Source organism: Eleginops maclovinus, chromosome 15, assembly GCF_036324505.1.
Source record: "Eleginops maclovinus isolate JMC-PN-2008 ecotype Puerto Natales chromosome 15, JC_Emac_rtc_rv5, whole genome shotgun sequence".
Taxonomy (NCBI): Eukaryota; Metazoa; Chordata; class Actinopteri; order Perciformes; family Eleginopidae; genus Eleginops; species Eleginops maclovinus.
This window is the reverse complement of record NC_086363.1, coordinates 8,478,059-8,495,662: the sequence shown is the minus strand read 5'-3', so window position 1 is coordinate 8,495,662 and position 17,604 is coordinate 8,478,059. Positions and strand designations below refer to the sequence as shown.

General features: G+C 40.5%; 3 protein-coding genes across 8 annotated transcripts in view; 2 read left to right on the top strand and 1 right to left on the bottom strand.

The window, feature by feature from the left end:
* grm1a (glutamate receptor, metabotropic 1a) overlaps nucleotides 1-2,436 on the bottom strand; it is a 29,464-nt gene extending 27,028 nt beyond the window's left edge. For all 3 annotated transcript variants that reach the window (XM_063901755.1, XM_063901756.1, XM_063901758.1), the window contains exons 1-2: nucleotides 2,334-2,436; nucleotides 657-1,500 (exon numbers count right to left, since the gene is read on the bottom strand). In XM_063901755.1, coding sequence (XP_063757825.1) covers nucleotides 657-1,386 — 730 coding nt within the window. In that variant the 5' untranslated portion in view covers nucleotides 1,387-1,500; nucleotides 2,334-2,436. The remainder of the gene's footprint in view (nucleotides 1-656; nucleotides 1,501-2,333) is intronic.
* Nucleotides 2,437-4,676: 2,240 nt separating this feature from the next.
* On the top strand, nucleotides 4,677-9,373 carry LOC134877379 (F-box only protein 30-like). 3 transcript variants are annotated; one of them, XM_063902892.1, is made up of 3 exons: nucleotides 4,677-4,836; nucleotides 6,050-8,149; nucleotides 8,586-9,373. In XM_063902892.1, exons 2-3 carry the CDS (start codon nucleotides 6,098-6,100, stop codon nucleotides 8,781-8,783), a joined length of 2,250 nt encoding a protein of 749 aa, XP_063758962.1. In that variant the 5' UTR covers nucleotides 4,677-4,836; nucleotides 6,050-6,097; the 3' UTR covers nucleotides 8,784-9,373. The 3 variants fall into 3 exon arrangements, with proteins under 3 accessions (XP_063758962.1, XP_063758961.1, XP_063758963.1); XM_063902891.1 differs by having other exon boundaries at nucleotides 6,045-8,149; XM_063902893.1 differs by having other exon boundaries at nucleotides 4,678-4,836; nucleotides 6,045-8,149; nucleotides 8,589-9,373.
* A 714-nt stretch (nucleotides 9,374-10,087) lies between these two features.
* On the top strand, nucleotides 10,088-15,145 carry LOC134876692 (polyunsaturated fatty acid lipoxygenase ALOX15B-like). 2 transcript variants are annotated; one of them, XM_063901759.1, is made up of 15 exons: nucleotides 10,088-10,144; nucleotides 10,293-10,461; nucleotides 10,645-10,837; nucleotides 10,919-11,000; nucleotides 11,109-11,231; nucleotides 11,334-11,437; nucleotides 11,509-11,681; nucleotides 11,773-11,916; nucleotides 11,999-12,202; nucleotides 12,334-12,420; nucleotides 12,622-12,788; nucleotides 12,945-13,066; nucleotides 13,746-13,846; nucleotides 14,552-14,722; nucleotides 14,822-15,145. In XM_063901759.1, exons 2-15 carry the CDS (start codon nucleotides 10,315-10,317, stop codon nucleotides 14,999-15,001), a joined length of 1,998 nt encoding a protein of 665 aa, XP_063757829.1. In that variant the 5' UTR covers nucleotides 10,088-10,144; nucleotides 10,293-10,314; the 3' UTR covers nucleotides 15,002-15,145. The 2 variants fall into 2 exon arrangements, with proteins under 2 accessions (XP_063757829.1, XP_063757830.1); XM_063901760.1 differs by lacking the exon at nucleotides 12,334-12,420.
* The last annotated feature ends 2,459 nt before the right edge of the window (nucleotides 15,146-17,604 follow it).

Below are 17,604 nucleotides of genomic sequence, written 5' to 3'. Positions count from 1 at the left end.
GGTCAGACAGCTGACGCCACCTAGTTATGTGGTCGGGTACTACAGCGACCTCAAAGCCCCTTGCCAACACCTGACTATATTTGGAATTTCCAAAAACGGGGGGGGATGCGCAATATAGCTTGCTATGTTTTTGGTGCAAACTACAGATTGGGAAAAAAGCTATGGACATAATTCACTTCACAGTAATTACTCTGTTTACCCAAACAGTTGTGAACCTAGCCCATTACAGTATGAAAAGCTGAAAACTGTTATCGCAACGGATCATATTGAGATAAGACATCTATTTTCATAACAATAAATCTGGGCAAATGTGAAACACTTGTTTCATTTTCATCGCTGCCTCATCCTCCTGACTTAACCATGAAATTATTTAACATTTCTAAAGTGACATCTAAATTGTTAATGCTAAAAAGGTTCCATCAATTTTAAAACTTAGGGGTGTATAATTATCCTGAATATTTTTTAAATAATAGCATGACATATTATAACAAATGCAGGTTTCTCTCTAAAACGCACAAGACTGACAACATTGAAGTCATGAGTAAAATTATCATAATACACGTTAAGGTTATCCACTTCAACAACAACAACAACAACAACAACAACAACAACAACAGTAAAGTGACAGTAAGAGAAGTCAGTGATAGGAGTCTCACCCTCAGTGTGCACCGCAGACACATAGGTCCAGTTGTATCGCTTGACAATGTCCAGCATGGCCCGGGCCTGCAGAGTGTCTGAGGGCACGACCCTCAGGAAGTACTTGAACAGGGTCTTGTCGCTCAAATCGATGCTGGTAGCAGAGTAGGCGATCTGCGGTATGTTGAACAGCTGTAAGAGATTCTGCACCTGAATAGCCACAGAGCTGGATCCGGGTCCGATCACTCCAGCGATGGGCTTCTTGCTGGGTGGAGGCTGGTGAGACGGGGTGCCGTCAATGCACCATTTGGACCCGTCCTTGTCATCCCGGATAGAAATGAGGGAGTCACGGATGAACTCGATGCTCTGCTCTAGGGCCACAGAGGAGTGCCAGCAGGAGTCGCGGATCTCACAGCCCAGGCTGATGTTGGGGAGGAGGTGTGGGTCCGCGTTGATTCGGTCCAATGTGTGGAACATGGCCTCCACCCTTTGGATGCCATACTGCTCGCGGACGTCCCCGCACTTCCGCTCAGCTACCTTCTCCGCAGAAGGCTGGTGGTGGACGGAAAAGAGCGCACCGATAATCACGTCTCCATCCATACGAGCCACCGAGCGGACCACGGCACGAGGGACCGCCGACCGCTCATAGATGCTGCTGCTGTGGGAGAGCACGAGGGCGCGGAAGAAAAACGTGGGGAGACACAGTAGAGCAAAGAGACCCATCTTTACGCGTGCCATATTGTGCCACATCGCGTGATCTGTGCCAACTGTGCAGGCATACTATCTGCTGTCTGACAATACATCCAGGTTTATCCAAGCGACAATGATTTGTGAGCACGACACCCGGGGCATATCCGCGCGCACCTGCAGAGAAAGAAGACAAACTGCTTTGTAATGTAAGCTGGGAGAAAGCAGGCCAGATGTGCTACAGTGGTATGTGGGAAGAGTTGACTAAGCACGCATGCTCCTTTCCATCAACGCCCTGATTTACATTCCTACAGCTGACAACAGTCGTCATGCCTCTCCCATCAATTCACATCGAGGTGCCTTTGAGCAAGGGATTTAACTCACACGCACCTGATCAGCGAGCAGGTGGTTAGCTCTGGAAGGAGCAGGGAGGTACTCTTACATGTCTCAAACAATCGATTCTTTACACTTTGTACCAGGGCTGAAAGTGCTGTGCTCGCTGTCAATTGAGAAAATCATGCAGACAGCTTTCAGCACCGTGGACAGCGTGCTTTCCAAACACATTACAAGGACGTCTTTGGGACTGTTGCCCAGGTTCGTCATCCTCACAGGCATCCCTCACGATTTGACTCAGCTAGAGTCTATAAATAAATAAAATAAATGGATAAATAAATCCGAGACTACATGTTTTCATTGCCACCACCTATTTGGATTCTACATAAGAATGGTTAAAAGACAGCCTAGGTTATTTTGATTTCAAACGCCCCTTACATTCTTCGTTTCTGCCGTGCAACCTAAGGTAGCCAAGCATTTATTGATGATAATAATACTATAATAATTCATGGTAACAATAACACTAAATGCATGATAATAAAGCAGTAGGAAGCACAAGATCATTGTATTTTCCCAAATGCCTCGATGAACCTATTGTCTACATATCTTTTTTTCTATTTACAATGTTCATAGTTTAGGCTGCTTTTTTGTTTTTAGTCTGTTGCATCAAAACTTACCTGAATCCTGGAGACATGCCTTCGTCCGTCTTCTGTAGCGCGTAGTCCTCGGCTGTATCACTTGAGTCCCTCTGTCTCCCTCTCTCTCTCTCTCTCTCTCTCTCTCTCTCTCCCTCTCCCTCTCCCTCTCCCTCTCCCTCTCCCTCTCCCTCTCCCTCTCTCTCTCTCTCTCTCAACTCGGAAGTTTTAACAATCGCCTTTTCAGTATTTGCCTCAAATGCTTGCGTGTCTTGCATTCGGACATGTGTAGTGCTTATTAAAACATGCATTAAGACGGGTAATGTTTTATCAGAGCTAAACTTACCTACAAATATGCTGCCACGTATAGTACACCGCATCAGTGGAGCAATTGAGCTTCTAAGCAAGATATATTTTATATGTCCCATCATAAAACGCTGCTTAAACTTAATAATTGAATGTATCAATAATTCTGGTATTTTGAGAAGGACAGAGATATAGGGTCTTACTCAGGCGCTAGCGACCATTTCATTATATGACAGCTCCCAATAACTGCAGGGAGTTCATACGATTTTAAACTGACAAGCACTAACAACACGCAGACATGGTGAACCTCTGTTCTTCGTAATTAAAATATGATATGTTCAGTCTTTGAGTTGACTCCCACAACGGATGTTTTTGGCACCATGGACAGCAGTCAGTCAAAGTTTGCATTGCGCCATCTAGCGTTTGAATGAAGGTCATTGATGGCATTTAAGCAGGCATAAACAGATTTAGACATGAGACAAACACCTATTTCATTGAAACAGAAATTACATTTTATATTTTGTGTAAGCCAAATAAGTGATTGTTTGCCCAAGACCAGGAGTTTACACCCACTGTACTAGTTCTAAATGTTAAGTTCTGAAACTAATCCGCCCATCAGTGATGAAGACTGGATGAGTCCAGGCAAAGACAGGACTTGCTCCCGGAGGACATGCAGTTCACTTGGTAGGGTCCTGTCGTGACTCATGCCAGGCGGTATAAATCACAAATAAACTTATAAAAGAGTCGCAATGACACTGCCACTGCTGGTGCCCGGGGGTTCAGGAGGCAGCATCTGATATTGAACCTGAATAAAAGTGACATGTTGGGAAGCAGAGACTACTTGGATGCTGCAGCCACACTTCAGGGCAAAGGGTGACAGCGGTACTCGGTTTATTCTAGGACTGCTGTCTGCGTGGGTTGAACGCAGGTTAGTATAGATGTTTAGTTTTAGACCTTCTAGTTGTCTGTTGTCCTACTTTCAATGCTAGCCTTAACATAAGGATTAAAGTATTGATTGTTTTATAGTTGCCTGGCAACTTTAAGAAGGCCATTCATAAAATGAAGCAAACATACTGTATATGAAGCAGTAAAACAATAATGTCAATAACATTATTCTGTGTCTTGTGGAAAATCAAATATGCAATATTCTCACATTAAAAACAGACTGCATATTCTGTGTTTATGCAAAATCCACACAACACAGTTATTGTAAGTTGTAAGTTGGAAACTGCTTTATTAGCTTTATGTATAAAGATTTATTTTAAAAATCATTACGAATTCAGACCTCATTTTATCTTATTACTTTTTAGATCATGTAAATGGTGATGGTCCGACTGACTGCATGGGTTTGTTTCAACACCTCATGACAAGTGTATTCAGTATTACTAAGCACTGTCCTGCTGATGTGTCCATGAGTCAGCCCTCCCAGCTCCAGGGGTGCTGTTTTGTAGGTGACCCCGACCTCCAAAAGTGGCATTTCCCTCAGTTACCGACAGAAATCCAACCACTACCAGCCAGGAGGCTGCTTCGCCACAATAAGAGGACACTGACATCTCGTGGTTATTACTGGTTACTGCATGTTTGTTGTTTTTCAAGAAACAAATAAAGACATTTAGAGCAATATAATCAGGTGTACAAAAAATGATTTATCTGACTTTTATTTATACAATTAAATATAATTGAAACATTTACTTCAGTGTATGTTGAATATTGGTAAAGCAGGATTCAGTAGACCAAGTCGAAATGAACTGCTCAAAAACATCTGAAATGCAATTCAGATTTGTATAACTCATTTTAATGAAAAGCACTATTTTTAACTGTTAGGTGAAGGAAATAATTGTATACGAGGAGCCAGAGGATAATTATTTGATCTTATTGGTGGATAGGTTTACTTTATTAACACTTTATACACCGTTTTATTGACAACTCATACCTTCCAGATTTAAAATAATTGCCTTTTTTAAATGGCAAAGCGGTTCGATGTCTATGTATTTAATAAAATGGTGTTCTTTTTTGTGTTGATATGAGCCATCAGTCCTTTGAAAGAAAATGTAAACGGCTCAACATCTTGGTCAATAAAGTTTTGAACAGAAAAAAAAGGGGCTAGATGACAAGGATTGTAGTTAGCATTGTCATTAGCATTTTCTGAGGAGAAGTAAATACAGCAACAGCTAGTTGAATTCATATGTAACAACACTACACATCTCAGCATACATTTTTCTACCCACACAACGATAAGGTGAGGAACTAATCGCATGCTAACATTAGCTCTCTGTTAGCTTGTTGTGAACTTCCGAGCTGTTATTAGCCAACATTAGCCGGCTAAGATAGCTAGCTTGCCATTGTTTTAAAATCAAGTTGGTTTAACAACAAAAGAAATGTTGACAACAGGTACGGTGTAATACAACATTATTGTAAATTGTTTATAAAGCTTATCTTTTAATCGCCGGTTCCTTTAGTTCTGTGCTGATTGTTGCAAGTAAACTTAAGGTCTAACTGTGAAGCTAGTTACAATTGACTTACTGTGTCTTCCTGGTAGGAAGCTATCTCGGTTTCCATCTGTTTGTGCTCTCTGATTTGCTACTTGTTAAGTAATGTTAGCCTGATTCACTTTGAAATCCAAACAGTTGCATGCTACATTTGTACAGCCATTAAGGATTTAGTTAAGACACACATGTATGCTTTAATGGCTTAGTGACTAGTTAACGTTCATTTAGTGTCAGCATATAAATTCCATCACTGTATTATTTGATAAAGTGATTATGGAAACAGAAAGATAGTTTCTGTGTTATTTCAGCAGTAGCACCGTAGATGTGCTTTTCAGTTGCAGAACTTGACATTTTTCAGTTCTCTGTCTACACAATCAAAATACAATTGCAACCATGTTAGATGTATTGAAAGAAATGGGCCTTTCTGTGTGTTCGAGATTTTCAGGTACACTTCACTTCTGTTGTTACAGTACCTGCATTAATGGCACTGTAATTTATCTTTATAGTTAATTGATTTCATACTAAGAACTCATTAAGCGTTGCCCTTTCATACTACTGAGAGGAAATCCCACATGCGCTCTGTACACAATCAGACATCAATCAAAATTCAATTCAGGCAATTTACTTTCACAATGTTTTTATTTTTCAAGGTTTTTCTGAAAATGTCTTAAACCCCTCTATTGTAAGAAAGGAAAGATGTGTCTGTAAATACTTAAAACTTAAGTGTCCTTTTAAAAATTTAAACTCTGGGGTCAGATCTCAACAAGCACTATGACTGACATCTGGTGGTCTGAAGTAAATATAGGGGATAAAAGTGGGGTAAAAGGCCTGGTCCTACACCAAACCATATATGTAACAGAAGATCCGACACAACACATTGAAACCATGCTCTCTGTTTTGTTGTCTTATCTCATCTCTTAAATACTGACAATATTTGCTCTTTCTGCTTGTTTGGCAGGACAGTGGATTTTCTCAGTCACACTCGATTCTTTTCACCCCCTGAGTCTGAAGATGGAGGAAGACCATGTTCACTGCATGTCCTGCTTTAATCAGAGATGCAACTTTAGAACTCAACCAGACATTTCTTGTGATCTTATGAGCTGTGCTTTAGTGTGTGGGGCTGTATTTCATTCCTGCAAAGTTGATGAGCACCACCTTATGTGCCCACTGATGAGGGTCCCCTGCCTAAACAGAAACTATGGCTGTCCCGCCAACCTGGTGCGTAACCAAATGTATGCTCACCTTGAAGTGTGTCCAGCTGGAGTGGTGTGCTGCACTATGGAGTGGAACAGATGGCCCGTTAGCTGCCTGGACTATACTTCCTATGAAAGCCTGAGCCGTGGAGTGGAGGAGGTGGAGCAGCTAGACATGGCACTTGCTCTTCAGGACCAGCGTACACTACTTGAGTCCCTAAAAGTTATTGCCATGGCACCTACTGCAGAAGGAGAGCAGCTTGTCCCTGTTAGTAAGGAAAACAGGGAAACAGGCTCATCTTTGCCTACATCCGCCCCTGAGGCCTCCAAGTCATCATCCTCACACCACCCACAACCTTCCCCGTCAGATTTGGCAAAGGAGAGAATTGCCAGTGGAATTAATGGCTTGAATGAGGAGCATTTCAGTAAACTCTACGAGGCCACAGTGGAGACTGCAAGAAGCTTAGCTGCTGCTTTGGACTTTGTTAGCAATGCCACCTCTGTTGACAGCAGCACAGAGTGTGTGAACAGTGGAGCTGCTACTCAGATGAGTACATTGAGTAACAATTGCGACCCTAAGAATGAACTGGAAATTAAAACACCAGTAGCCGCTGATGGTTTAACTAAAAAAGACATGGAGGTTCTAAGTGTCTGTTCTAGCTGTTTGATAGGAAATGGGGCTTTGAACGGAACAGATCCAAATATTTTAAAAACAGCAAATAGACCATTATCAGGAGCAATGGAGGCCTTTCCTGTTGAGGTTCAAGATGACCTGAACGCTGGGGTTTCTCAGGACCCAGTCCTCCCTCAAATGGCATCTCCGCTGCATGTCAGACAGGGAGTGGCACAGAGGGCTGGTCATGTGGTGCTGGAAGACAGGGGGCTAGCTCTTTTAGAAAACCATGGGCATGATCATAAGTTTCACAACTACAACTTTTATAGGGGCCAAGGCCAATGTTCATTACCTAATGGACGGATAGGTTACTTCCCAGACAGGTCACTGTATAGATTGCGACCGAAAATGGAGGACAAGGCAGTAGATACCTCAGATTTGGTGCAGGATGAAGACCCCATGGGTCTGGGAGAAATTGATCTGATCACAGCAGCGCTGTTCTTTTGTTTAGAGGAGTCTAGAGAGTGCAGAAGGATCTCTGACAAAGTCTATGTTGATGGCTACCGTGTTGACTTTGGCACACAGACTTTCACTTTCCCTGCAGCCATCTTGGTTACCAACACTAGAGTGGGGGACATAGCTTCTGCATCTGCCTGTGACCATGCGGCCCCCCAGCTCTCCTACCCCAGCCCTTTCCGCACTCTCCGTCTCTGCCTTGTTCTGGAAGCCCTGGAGGTAGAGGCAGTCCCACATAACCGATACCTCCCTCGTAACCCTCGCTACCAGCATATGTTCCCTTTCGTCTGTGGTCAGTCATTGCGCAGGGACCAGTTTTCTTCCCATTTCATAAATGTCCATGGTGACATTCACGCTGGTCTCAATGGTTGGATGGAGCACCGCTGCCCGCTGGCATACTATGGCTGCACATTCTCTCAGCGAAGGTTTTACCCATCCACCCAGGGGGCCAAAGTGGTTCATGACAGGCACCTCAGGTCCTTTGGGGTTCAGCCTTGCCCAGGGGCAAACATTCCTGTTGACTTCCATTCGGACCAACTTAGTGGGCTTCCCATTGAGATATTGTGGCATATAGCTGGGTTCCTCGACAGTTTCAGCCTGTGCCAGCTGTCTCTGGTGTCACGGACTATGAGGGAGGTGTGTGCCAGCCTCCTCCAGACAAGAGGCATAGTGGAGCTGCAGTGGGAGCGAAGACGTTGCCCTGGTACCCCTGGCACTGTATCATGGCAAATAAAAAATAGAGTGAGTAGCAATCCTGTATTCTAAAGATACTGTAGGTCAGTGTTTTTTAATTATCTGTTTTCTTCTGAAATAAAAATGGTTTCAAAGATGTATGTGCTTTTGCCAAAGAAACCATTTCAAATAACTCTACAGTAAATGCTACAATATTACAGGCAACATAGACTAAAGAATAATAACTTCAAAACAGTTTTAAAGAGATTGATTTTTCTGGTTAAATATGTGGGTGTTTGTTTAGGATAACATTTTACATTTTTGTAAATTAGTGTAAGCACTGAGCTAGAATAAGATTGTGGAGTTTGGGATGCTGTCACAAAAGAAGTGTAGCTTCGCAGAATATTTTTGGGGAAAATGGCGTAAACAAATTGCTTCAAGCCCTTCTAAAATGATTGATATGCAATGATCTCTTCATTCAGTAATCTTTTTTTATTTATTGAAGCAGGTGTGGAGATTCAGCACTGCCTTCAGCCCGGTGTCGTCGTGGGGTTTCAATGATCTCCCCAGCATGTCGAACCATCTTAAGAAGTGTCACTACAACACAGCGGAGCACAAGACAGAGCCCGTACCCCTTCCTGCCATGTGCACTGCACGAGATGGACAGTCGCTGCGCCGCGTCCTGCGTCACATTAACTCCTGACTTTACGAGGCAAGCCTCTTGTAACTGCACGAGAGTCACAGTGGGATTATGTGGATGTTGCAATAACAGATTTTCTATCATTAAAATAAATAACTACCTGTAATTCACTTATGATTAAGCCTTAAATAAATAACACCATACTTGTCACAATGAAGGTATTTTGTTGATGGTCTCCCTATGTGGAAAAAAAAAAAGTTAGCATGGATTTGTGCTGAAAGTTCCACTTTATTCTGGAAAGATAGAAAAATATATATTTTTGAAGACAAATATGCACAATAGATTTATATGACTGCAAGATATACTGTATAACTGTTTGCCTTTGAGTAGTAGCCATTTGGTAAAAGCATATTGTTGGTTATGTTGCATTATCTCTGTGTAACAGAAGCTATGCCAGCACTTTACACATGATTTGCTAATCCCTTCTTTGTTGATGTGACAATAAATGATCCAGTCTTTCTTATCCCTATAGCGGGTGTCAACCCAGAGTGTGTCAGGACACAAGTCAAACCCGATGGATATAAATGTGAGGACAGCCTGGCAACTCATGAGATTTACTACCATTTAATAAAGTCTTTATAGCCTTCTAAGTATATTTGTTTTATTCTTTAAATCAATTGATTTGATTGAATACATGATTTCATTGTTGATCTACCTTGATAAAAGGAGAAAACCTTAACCTTTAATGTGTGTTTTTCTCTGTAAATTGAACACATACCTGATCTCAGCTAGTTACATAAAGATCTCTGCTTCTTATATCATTTCTATAAAACACCAATACCATATTATCATACTAAACATAGACAGGTTTGGTTAATGCATGTATTTTCAGCCAAATGTTATACGTGGTTCACAGATTCTCAGAAATGATATTTTCATTGTTCTGAAAAAAAGCCTCAGTCCAATTTAAGTGTGGTAAAAATGTACCTTATGGAGAGTCAAACAGATGTGAGCATTTCATTGTAACAATGATTAACCTGCTTACTTTTTAGATGTGTGGCCATCATTGAATTCACCTTTTCCAAGATATGGCATGTTTGTAGCTGTGGCCTCTACTGGGCACTTCTGACTGACTAAAGAAACCCCTGGAGCTTTCTTAAATATCTTAGTGGTGGAGTTCAAATGTAACACTTGGGGACCTTTATGAATGGGACTTCTTCTAAATATTGATCATAAGAGCAGCTTAACTACCTTACTGTTGTGTTTAAGACAGATTCTCAATCTGGGCCTCTTTGACTGATCAACCTATAGAAAATAATGAGGTTGCGACACTCTTAATTAGGGAATGCTCAACACCTGTGATTTCCTTTTAAATTGCAAAAGCGCAAGTCCTGCTACACCTGTTTGGTGGTTCCACTGAAAAGGTGGGTTATCTGTCTATGGAGCTCTATCAGTTTACCAAGAAAACTCATAATGTTTATGCATGGTGGATGATGTCATATTTGAAAGTTTTGGAGTGGAAGAAAGCTATTTACTGCATGTAATCAGTGTTTGTTACCTATTGTGTTTCAGTTGTTGTAGCTAGCCAGGCATTATGGCAGAGTACAATCTGAAAGTGACCACAGGAAGCATGCTACATGCTGGCACATTTGATAACTTGTATGTTACCCTGATCGGCACTGAAAGGCAATCAGAGCGCATTCAGTTGACAAGTTTTGGATTGGATGACACAACTGGGAAGGTAATTTGTAAAACAAATTTAATTTGAATAGTCAATTTTTTTCTGTTAACCTTATTAAGTGGTTGTTGTTCCAGCATTTGATGGGAATTCTGGACAAAACTTAAGGGTGGAAACTGTTTGGTAGAAGCTTAATGCCCATCTATTCATATTGAATCCTGAATGCATCATCCTCTCCAACCACAGGTAGGAACATTTGCTGTGACTACCCTTTTTACGTTGGGATGTCTTCTCTTCCTAAAATTGGAGCACGATTCTTTGGAGAAGGATTGGTTTTGCTCAACATTAGTGGTGACGACACCTGAAGTGGGTGAAATTATTTTCCCCTGTCACAGATGGCTTTCCAGGGGGGAGTTTGTGTTGTTGAGGGGGGGAAGAGGTAAGTGGAATAATTCCCAAAATTGTAAGAAGCTATGTACGTTTTAAGCACATGTATTTAATGTTTTTTTAAACCACACAGCTACAAAGGCTTTTGAAGATGTCCATCCAAAACTAGTAGACCAAAGGAAAAAAGAATTGGTCCAACAAAAAATTATTTACAAGTGAGTTTTCAATCAACTTAATTTGCAGTGTACCAAGGTCCACCTCTATGACTGTTGCTTGGGACTTATTACTTTTGGATAGTTTTTATTTCCTCTCTTACTCCACAGATGGGCTTCGTATGCAGAAGGATTGCCATACATTTTGAACAGCAAAGATGCAAATGGTCTTCCTGCAGAAAGTAGGTTATCGTTCTCAAGAGCCTTTGAAATTGGAAACACAAGGAAAGAAATGCAAGTGCCCCAACGTAACTTATTTTGAAAACTAATGCTAGTGTCTAAATCAAATATCTAGTGCAACAAGTGATTTCTCTTTTATTCTCTCGTTTTATCCAGAAATGCTGAGCTCAAACTTAAAGGTCTGACAGATTCTTATGAGCAGTTTGAAAGCTTTGAGGCCTTAAAGATGACCTCATTGGTTAAAAAGACACCCTTAGCAGGTAGGATCTCAGTAAAGTGTTTAACTGCTGTTAAACATCTTTATTCTAATAATGAATCATTTGTGTCCTAGAGTACGTGTCGGAGCACTGGAAGGATGACGACTTTTTTGGATACCAGTTTCTCAATGGAGTCAACCCCGTCATAATTCAACGTTGCTCGAAGTTGCCCTCCAACTTCCCTGTAACAGAAGAAATGGTCAAACCTTTTCTGGCCATAGGAAGTTCTTTGAATGCAGAGATGACGGTAAAAAAAATTCCAGTGGGTTTTTTCAATTTAATTTTTGGATGTGATGTTCCCATTTAGCACTCATCTGTTTTTACTTTCTTTCCTATAGAAGGGCAATATATTCCTTAGTGACTACAAGATCATGGAAGGTCTTCCCACGACTGTCATTGATGGTAAACCCACTGTGTTGACTCCTGCTCTCTGCCTGCTGTACCTAAATCCAGAGAAGAAACTACTCCCCATTGCAATTCAGGTTTCTCATATCTTGTGATTTAATCTAAATTTAAAAAAGTTTGACTACCTTCTGCAAATTAAAAAATTGTCTCCACCTTCAGCTCAGTCAGCAACATTCAGGGGAGAACCCAATTTTTTTACCTACCGATTCGAAGTCTGACTGGCTGCTGGCCAAGCTGTTTGTAAGGAGTGCAGATACCCTCCATCACCTCTTAGTCAGTCACTTGCTGAAGACTCATCTACTACCAGAAGTTTTTACAATGGCGACATTTCGCAACCTCCCGAAGAATCACCCCTTGTACAAGGTAAGCCCTATTTGTTCATGTTGTCTCATTTGATTGCAGGCCATATGAGATGCGTGTACTTTAATCAGCTCAATGATATTACAGTAGGTTCATGACTGTCACCTATGTCTCATTTCTTTCACCTCTTACAGCTGCTAATCCCCCATCATCGATTTACCCTCCCTATAGGCATATTTAGTCGTGAGAAACTTATGGGCCCTGGTAAATTATTTTCAAAGGTATGACTTTCTTATACATACTGCATAGTCAATTCTATAACTGTTCAAATATTGTGAATCAACTGAGTCAAGTGTTCGTTTTTTTTGTTTTGTTGTTTGGACGAAGAGAAGTGTTATGTAGAGAAAATAACATCACATTTGTGCATTTTGAAATGTGGCCAAAATGAGCACGGAGAAACGTACCAGTTTTTGTTTTTCCAGAGTACACTTGCTGAAGAGGGACAAGTAGAACTACTGAGAAGGGGGCTCTCCAGAATGACATACAGCTCCCTCTGCCTGCCGAAAAACATTGCAGCTAGAGGACTGGAGTCTATTCCAAACTTTCATTTCAGAGATGATGCACTGAGGCTGTGGAGCATCATCAACAGGTGGCTTTCTGCTTGCTAGCGGTCAACAACAATTAGGGGGACAAGTATACTAATAGACCATAAATTGGATATTGAAGCCATGATGTCAAGACTCTATCTTGTCATAGCTATGGGAAAATGCACTTCATATACTGACACATTTATTGTTTTCCTCAGCTTCATCAAATCATTGGTGGCATACTATTATCCATCTGACAGTGAAGTGTCTGCAGATTCTGAGCTCCAGGAATGGCTCAATGAGATATTTTACTACGGATTTCTTGGAAATTATGACTCAGGTATACATATTTTGCAGTAGTTATTTTTGTTCATTAGAGACGGATTATAGAATATCATATAAATTGGCTTTAATCTCTGAGTATATCCCCTCCTTTCACAATAAAGTTTTAACATAAATGGAAAATCTATCTTTCCAGAAGGCTTTATCTTGCTTGGATGGTGCAATTTGCTGTAAATGCATCAAAAACTTAAATGAAAACAAAGTATCGCATTCTGAGAATAGACAGCAGTAGGTAAAAGGATGAATGAGATTTAAAAACAAAAGATACAAATTACATTTTGAGCTTTATGAGATGTACCTTTATTAATCCCCGTGGGGAAATTCAAGCATTTATGCAGCAACAGATAGAGATGAGGACAGATTCACACAAAGATATGCTGTACAGATAACGGTTTTAAAACAAACTGTTAGAGCAGAAAATAATTAGAAATGTCTGCATGCATTTGGATTTTGTTTTGTTGAAAATATATACACGTGTGCAGTCGAAGTTATTGTGCAGGTTTTTTGGGCAATCCTGGTTATTATTCATTGAGTCACATGGTTAACCCCTTGTTGTGTAGCCTGATGGCTACAGGAACGAAGGAGTTTCCCAGGCGCTTAAAATGTTTACAATAGTGGGATGAGATGCTTTTGTGAGAAATGTGTAGTAGGCTTTTAACTCAAACATTTTTTGACAGGATTTCCTTCAAGCCTTCAGACTGTGGAGGAACTTATCCAGGTTGTCACTACAGTGGTTTTCACATCGTCAGTTTTGCATTCTGCAGGGAACCGTGGACAGGTAAATATTGAATTTTTCGAATTAGTATGTAATCTCAATTGCACATTTCATGTGAAACCTTCATTGGTTAATAAAAAAAAAAAAAAGATGAAGTTTGCCATTTTGAGAAATGGGCTTTTTTGCCTTCTGGCCATAAGTTCGATGAGAAGACGGATAGCACCCTTGTGTTTGTACATTTCATGTCAAAGTGACAAACTTACACTCCTATACCAAACACATGCTTATAGGAGCAATCGGGGGGGTAAAGTATCCTCCCCAAGGAAACTTTAACATGTTACTGAAGAGGCTGGAGATTAAACTACTTACAGTAGATGCTGATTATCCCCCTTGCGCTAAAGATGCAATACAGTACATAAAGCCTGTACCCTAGCACAGCATGAACACTGGATCAGCTAGCCTGGCTCTCTTCAAAGAAGACACAACCACTTGCAATATCCTATCGTTCAATGATTTAATGTTACACCCCTTGTGTTTTGTACAAAGTTGCTTGCTGGCTGGCTCCAACTACCAGTGGTGAGCAGTGACAGCTTACCCAGTAGCATTATGGGTGGGATTAAAGAAATTCAACATGCATCTCTACCATTTAAAAAAAAAAAAAAAAAAATGTAAATGAGGGGGGGTAAATCCAACCAATAAGATTTATTCAACTTTATTTCTCTCAAATCATACCCATAATTTTAACCAGAATATTTTTATTTTTTTAAGTTTGACTATCTAGGTTGGAGTCCCAATGGTCCACTTATCCTGCACAAAGCTCCTCCAACTACAAAGGGACAGTCAAGCATGGAGGACATCTTGGCATATCTGCCAAAAAAATCAACCTCCATAATTGTCATGTCATATGCCTGGTTGTTCAGGGGGAATTTTAGTGATTTTGTGAGTGTCTTTCATTAATCAAAAACCAGTAACTCTACCTTTTTTTTTTTTCAAAGATTTCACATTCCCTTGCATAACATTTGGATTTCTGTCTGTCAGGTACCTCTGGGTATTTATCCTGAGCAAAGCTTTGCTGAGCCTGCAGCCTTACAGATGATCAAAGATTTTCAAGCAGAGCTGTCCTCCCTCAGTGTGGCTATTACCAAGAGGAACTCAAAGCTGGAGCTGCCTTTTAATTATTTGAACCCGAAAGAAATTGAAAACAGTCCAGCAATTTAAACTTGGCATTTGACCAAGAAAAATACTTTCAACTGCGGTTCAACTCAAACCATCTAACTTTCACTTTGTTGTCCAATGTACTGCAAATGTTATACATCTGAGTCATAACTGTAATGTTATCCTGAAAGTAAAGCTTCACATTTATATGAATGTAGTTTGTTTTTTGTACTTGCATCTCTTCACCAAACCGTTCAACTGCAAGTTTACTAAAACCAAACGGTTAAAAGAAAAACGGCAAATACATTCGTTAAGTAGGTTTCATTAAAGGGGGGAAGGAAAGTTGAGGCACAGGTGTTTTATCAAAATGAGTGAACCATGATGTGAGGCACAGCTGCGTCCGTGTTACCCAATAGATTATGTTCAGCAACTTCCAACTTCAGCCTTTAGTATGAGGCTACGGTTTATATGGTCATCGACTACATTTCTTAATCAAATAACATTTACAAATGTAACAGTATCAAATTGCTAACCATGTTTTGAATCCTGTCAGAATGAGCAGAGGGAGGTTTGCAAATTCTGTAGCAGCATTTAGTTTGGCAAACAAACGTCAACGTTCCTTAAAACAAATATCTCAAATCTTTGTTTCACAAGCTGCATCTACACTGTCAGTGCTGCAAGCTCAATGTTCGATGTATGCATATTTGCACGTAACAGTTGGTGTCTGCATTCTTGTTTTAGCTCACAACAGTGTTTAGTAACATGTACTTAAAATACAGCTTTAATCAATATCAGTCAGTATATGCCTTCAACGGCTCATTAGAAAAAAGTATTTATGGTCGCCACTGCAGTTTCCCAGTCATTCATTGCCTCTACAAGGTTTATTTACACAGTTCCAATCAAAGAGGAGTTGCATGTTAGATAATCTGAACTATATATTTTGTTTTTTGCATTTTTAAAACTACCAGTGTGGTAGTTACTACTTTTTTTTTAATGATTCATTCATTAAAGACAAACATATTCAGGGGGTGCTTGCTAATATTTGCTGCTGAATTGTATTTAATATTTGACCCTCTCTTTCTACAGAGCTGCTGATTGATTGCTTGTGTCCATTTATCTCCAAGTAAATACTTCCTAATAAATAACTTGACAGGATTTTGAAAAAAGTATGGAACTTAATCTCTGAATAGTCAGATGTTAGTGTGGTGGAAACTTCTGAAGCAATCGAGATGAAACTCAGACACTGGGAGAGCTGGAACTTTGATGGCAAAACACTGAAGGTTTGTTATGAAATTAACGGCCGGAGAATCGACAACACATTAACTGCAGCCACGAGTTGATAGAGCGGTTGCCCGACCAATTCTGAAGAACTCTACTGCAGTCCGAGGTTTTAACTAGTTCCGAATGGACAATCAACATTCTTCAGTCACCAGACTAAACAAATATGGGCCCTACGTCTAACTAAAACCGTCATCTAGGTCAAAAATAAGGTGTTTGGAGCATCTGGGGCCAGATAAACTGGCGCCGGCTGTCCCTAAACAATAAAGCCAATCTTAGGTCAGCATGAGCTTGTACCCAGTATGGGAACAAGGCTTCGGAAGCCCAGGCTGCCCCTTCTTAATGAACATAACAGCACCTGCAAGGCCGAAAAAATATGCCATCGCTAAAAGAGACAGAGGAAGGAGAAAATAATGAACTAGGTCAAAGGTTAAACAGCTAAGCTAAATTATTCTGTCCTTGCTGACAGATAGCGAACCAATAAAAAGAGACCCAGTAGCTTTGGTTGAGGTTGATTTACTGAATCTTCTCAGTTATGCCTTTTTTTGTGTGTGAAATGTTAGTTCCACTCCCAAGGCTCAGACAACCAACTCTCTGTGGTGGAGCACTCTCTATGCATGAACACTGAACACTGAAGGTCCTGGTAATTAAAGCTGCAATAACTCAAAAACACCACCAGGGGGAAAGTTACTTTTTGCAGTCACTGACAGGAGTCAGAACATAAATATTCCCTAACAGTTAGTACTGTTGATGCCACATCTACAACAAATCAGAAAGCATTACCACAAGAAACAGCAAGAACTTGCATGTAGGTGCATGGAACCAGAAATCAGACAAAGGGACTAATAAATCAGTATTTTAGAGAGTTAAACAGATAGTGTACTCTTAATCTAAATACTGGGGAAAATAAACTACATTTTGGGGGAAAAGGTGTAAACAACACTACAGCATCAACAACCTCTCTACCCAGTCAAACAATCAAAGTCTGGCGTTTGGACATTATTTCTCCTTTTTAAAACAACACACTCAAGTTTTCAGGTTTCTTTGGATTTGAATGTTCTTTTTTGGTGATGAAGTCACCCTCTATTTGTACCGGCTATCATATACTGTATATGTTTAAGTTATCAAATGTGACTGCCATGCATTCCAGTGTGATGAAAGTGTTTGGGTTGTCCCACATTTCTTCTAAAGCTTTTGTCCCAATCTATTGGTGTGATTATGACTGTTTTTTTGCATGTGTTGCTCCTTGCCCTCAAACCATTGAGAACTGGAAATACAACATTTTTTGTAAAGATCTACATCTCCTCTTGTATCTATGTCACAGTGGGGGTTGTAGTCAGGGTGGGAGGCTTGCATCTTGGTTGTATTTCTAGTTTAGTGACATTTGT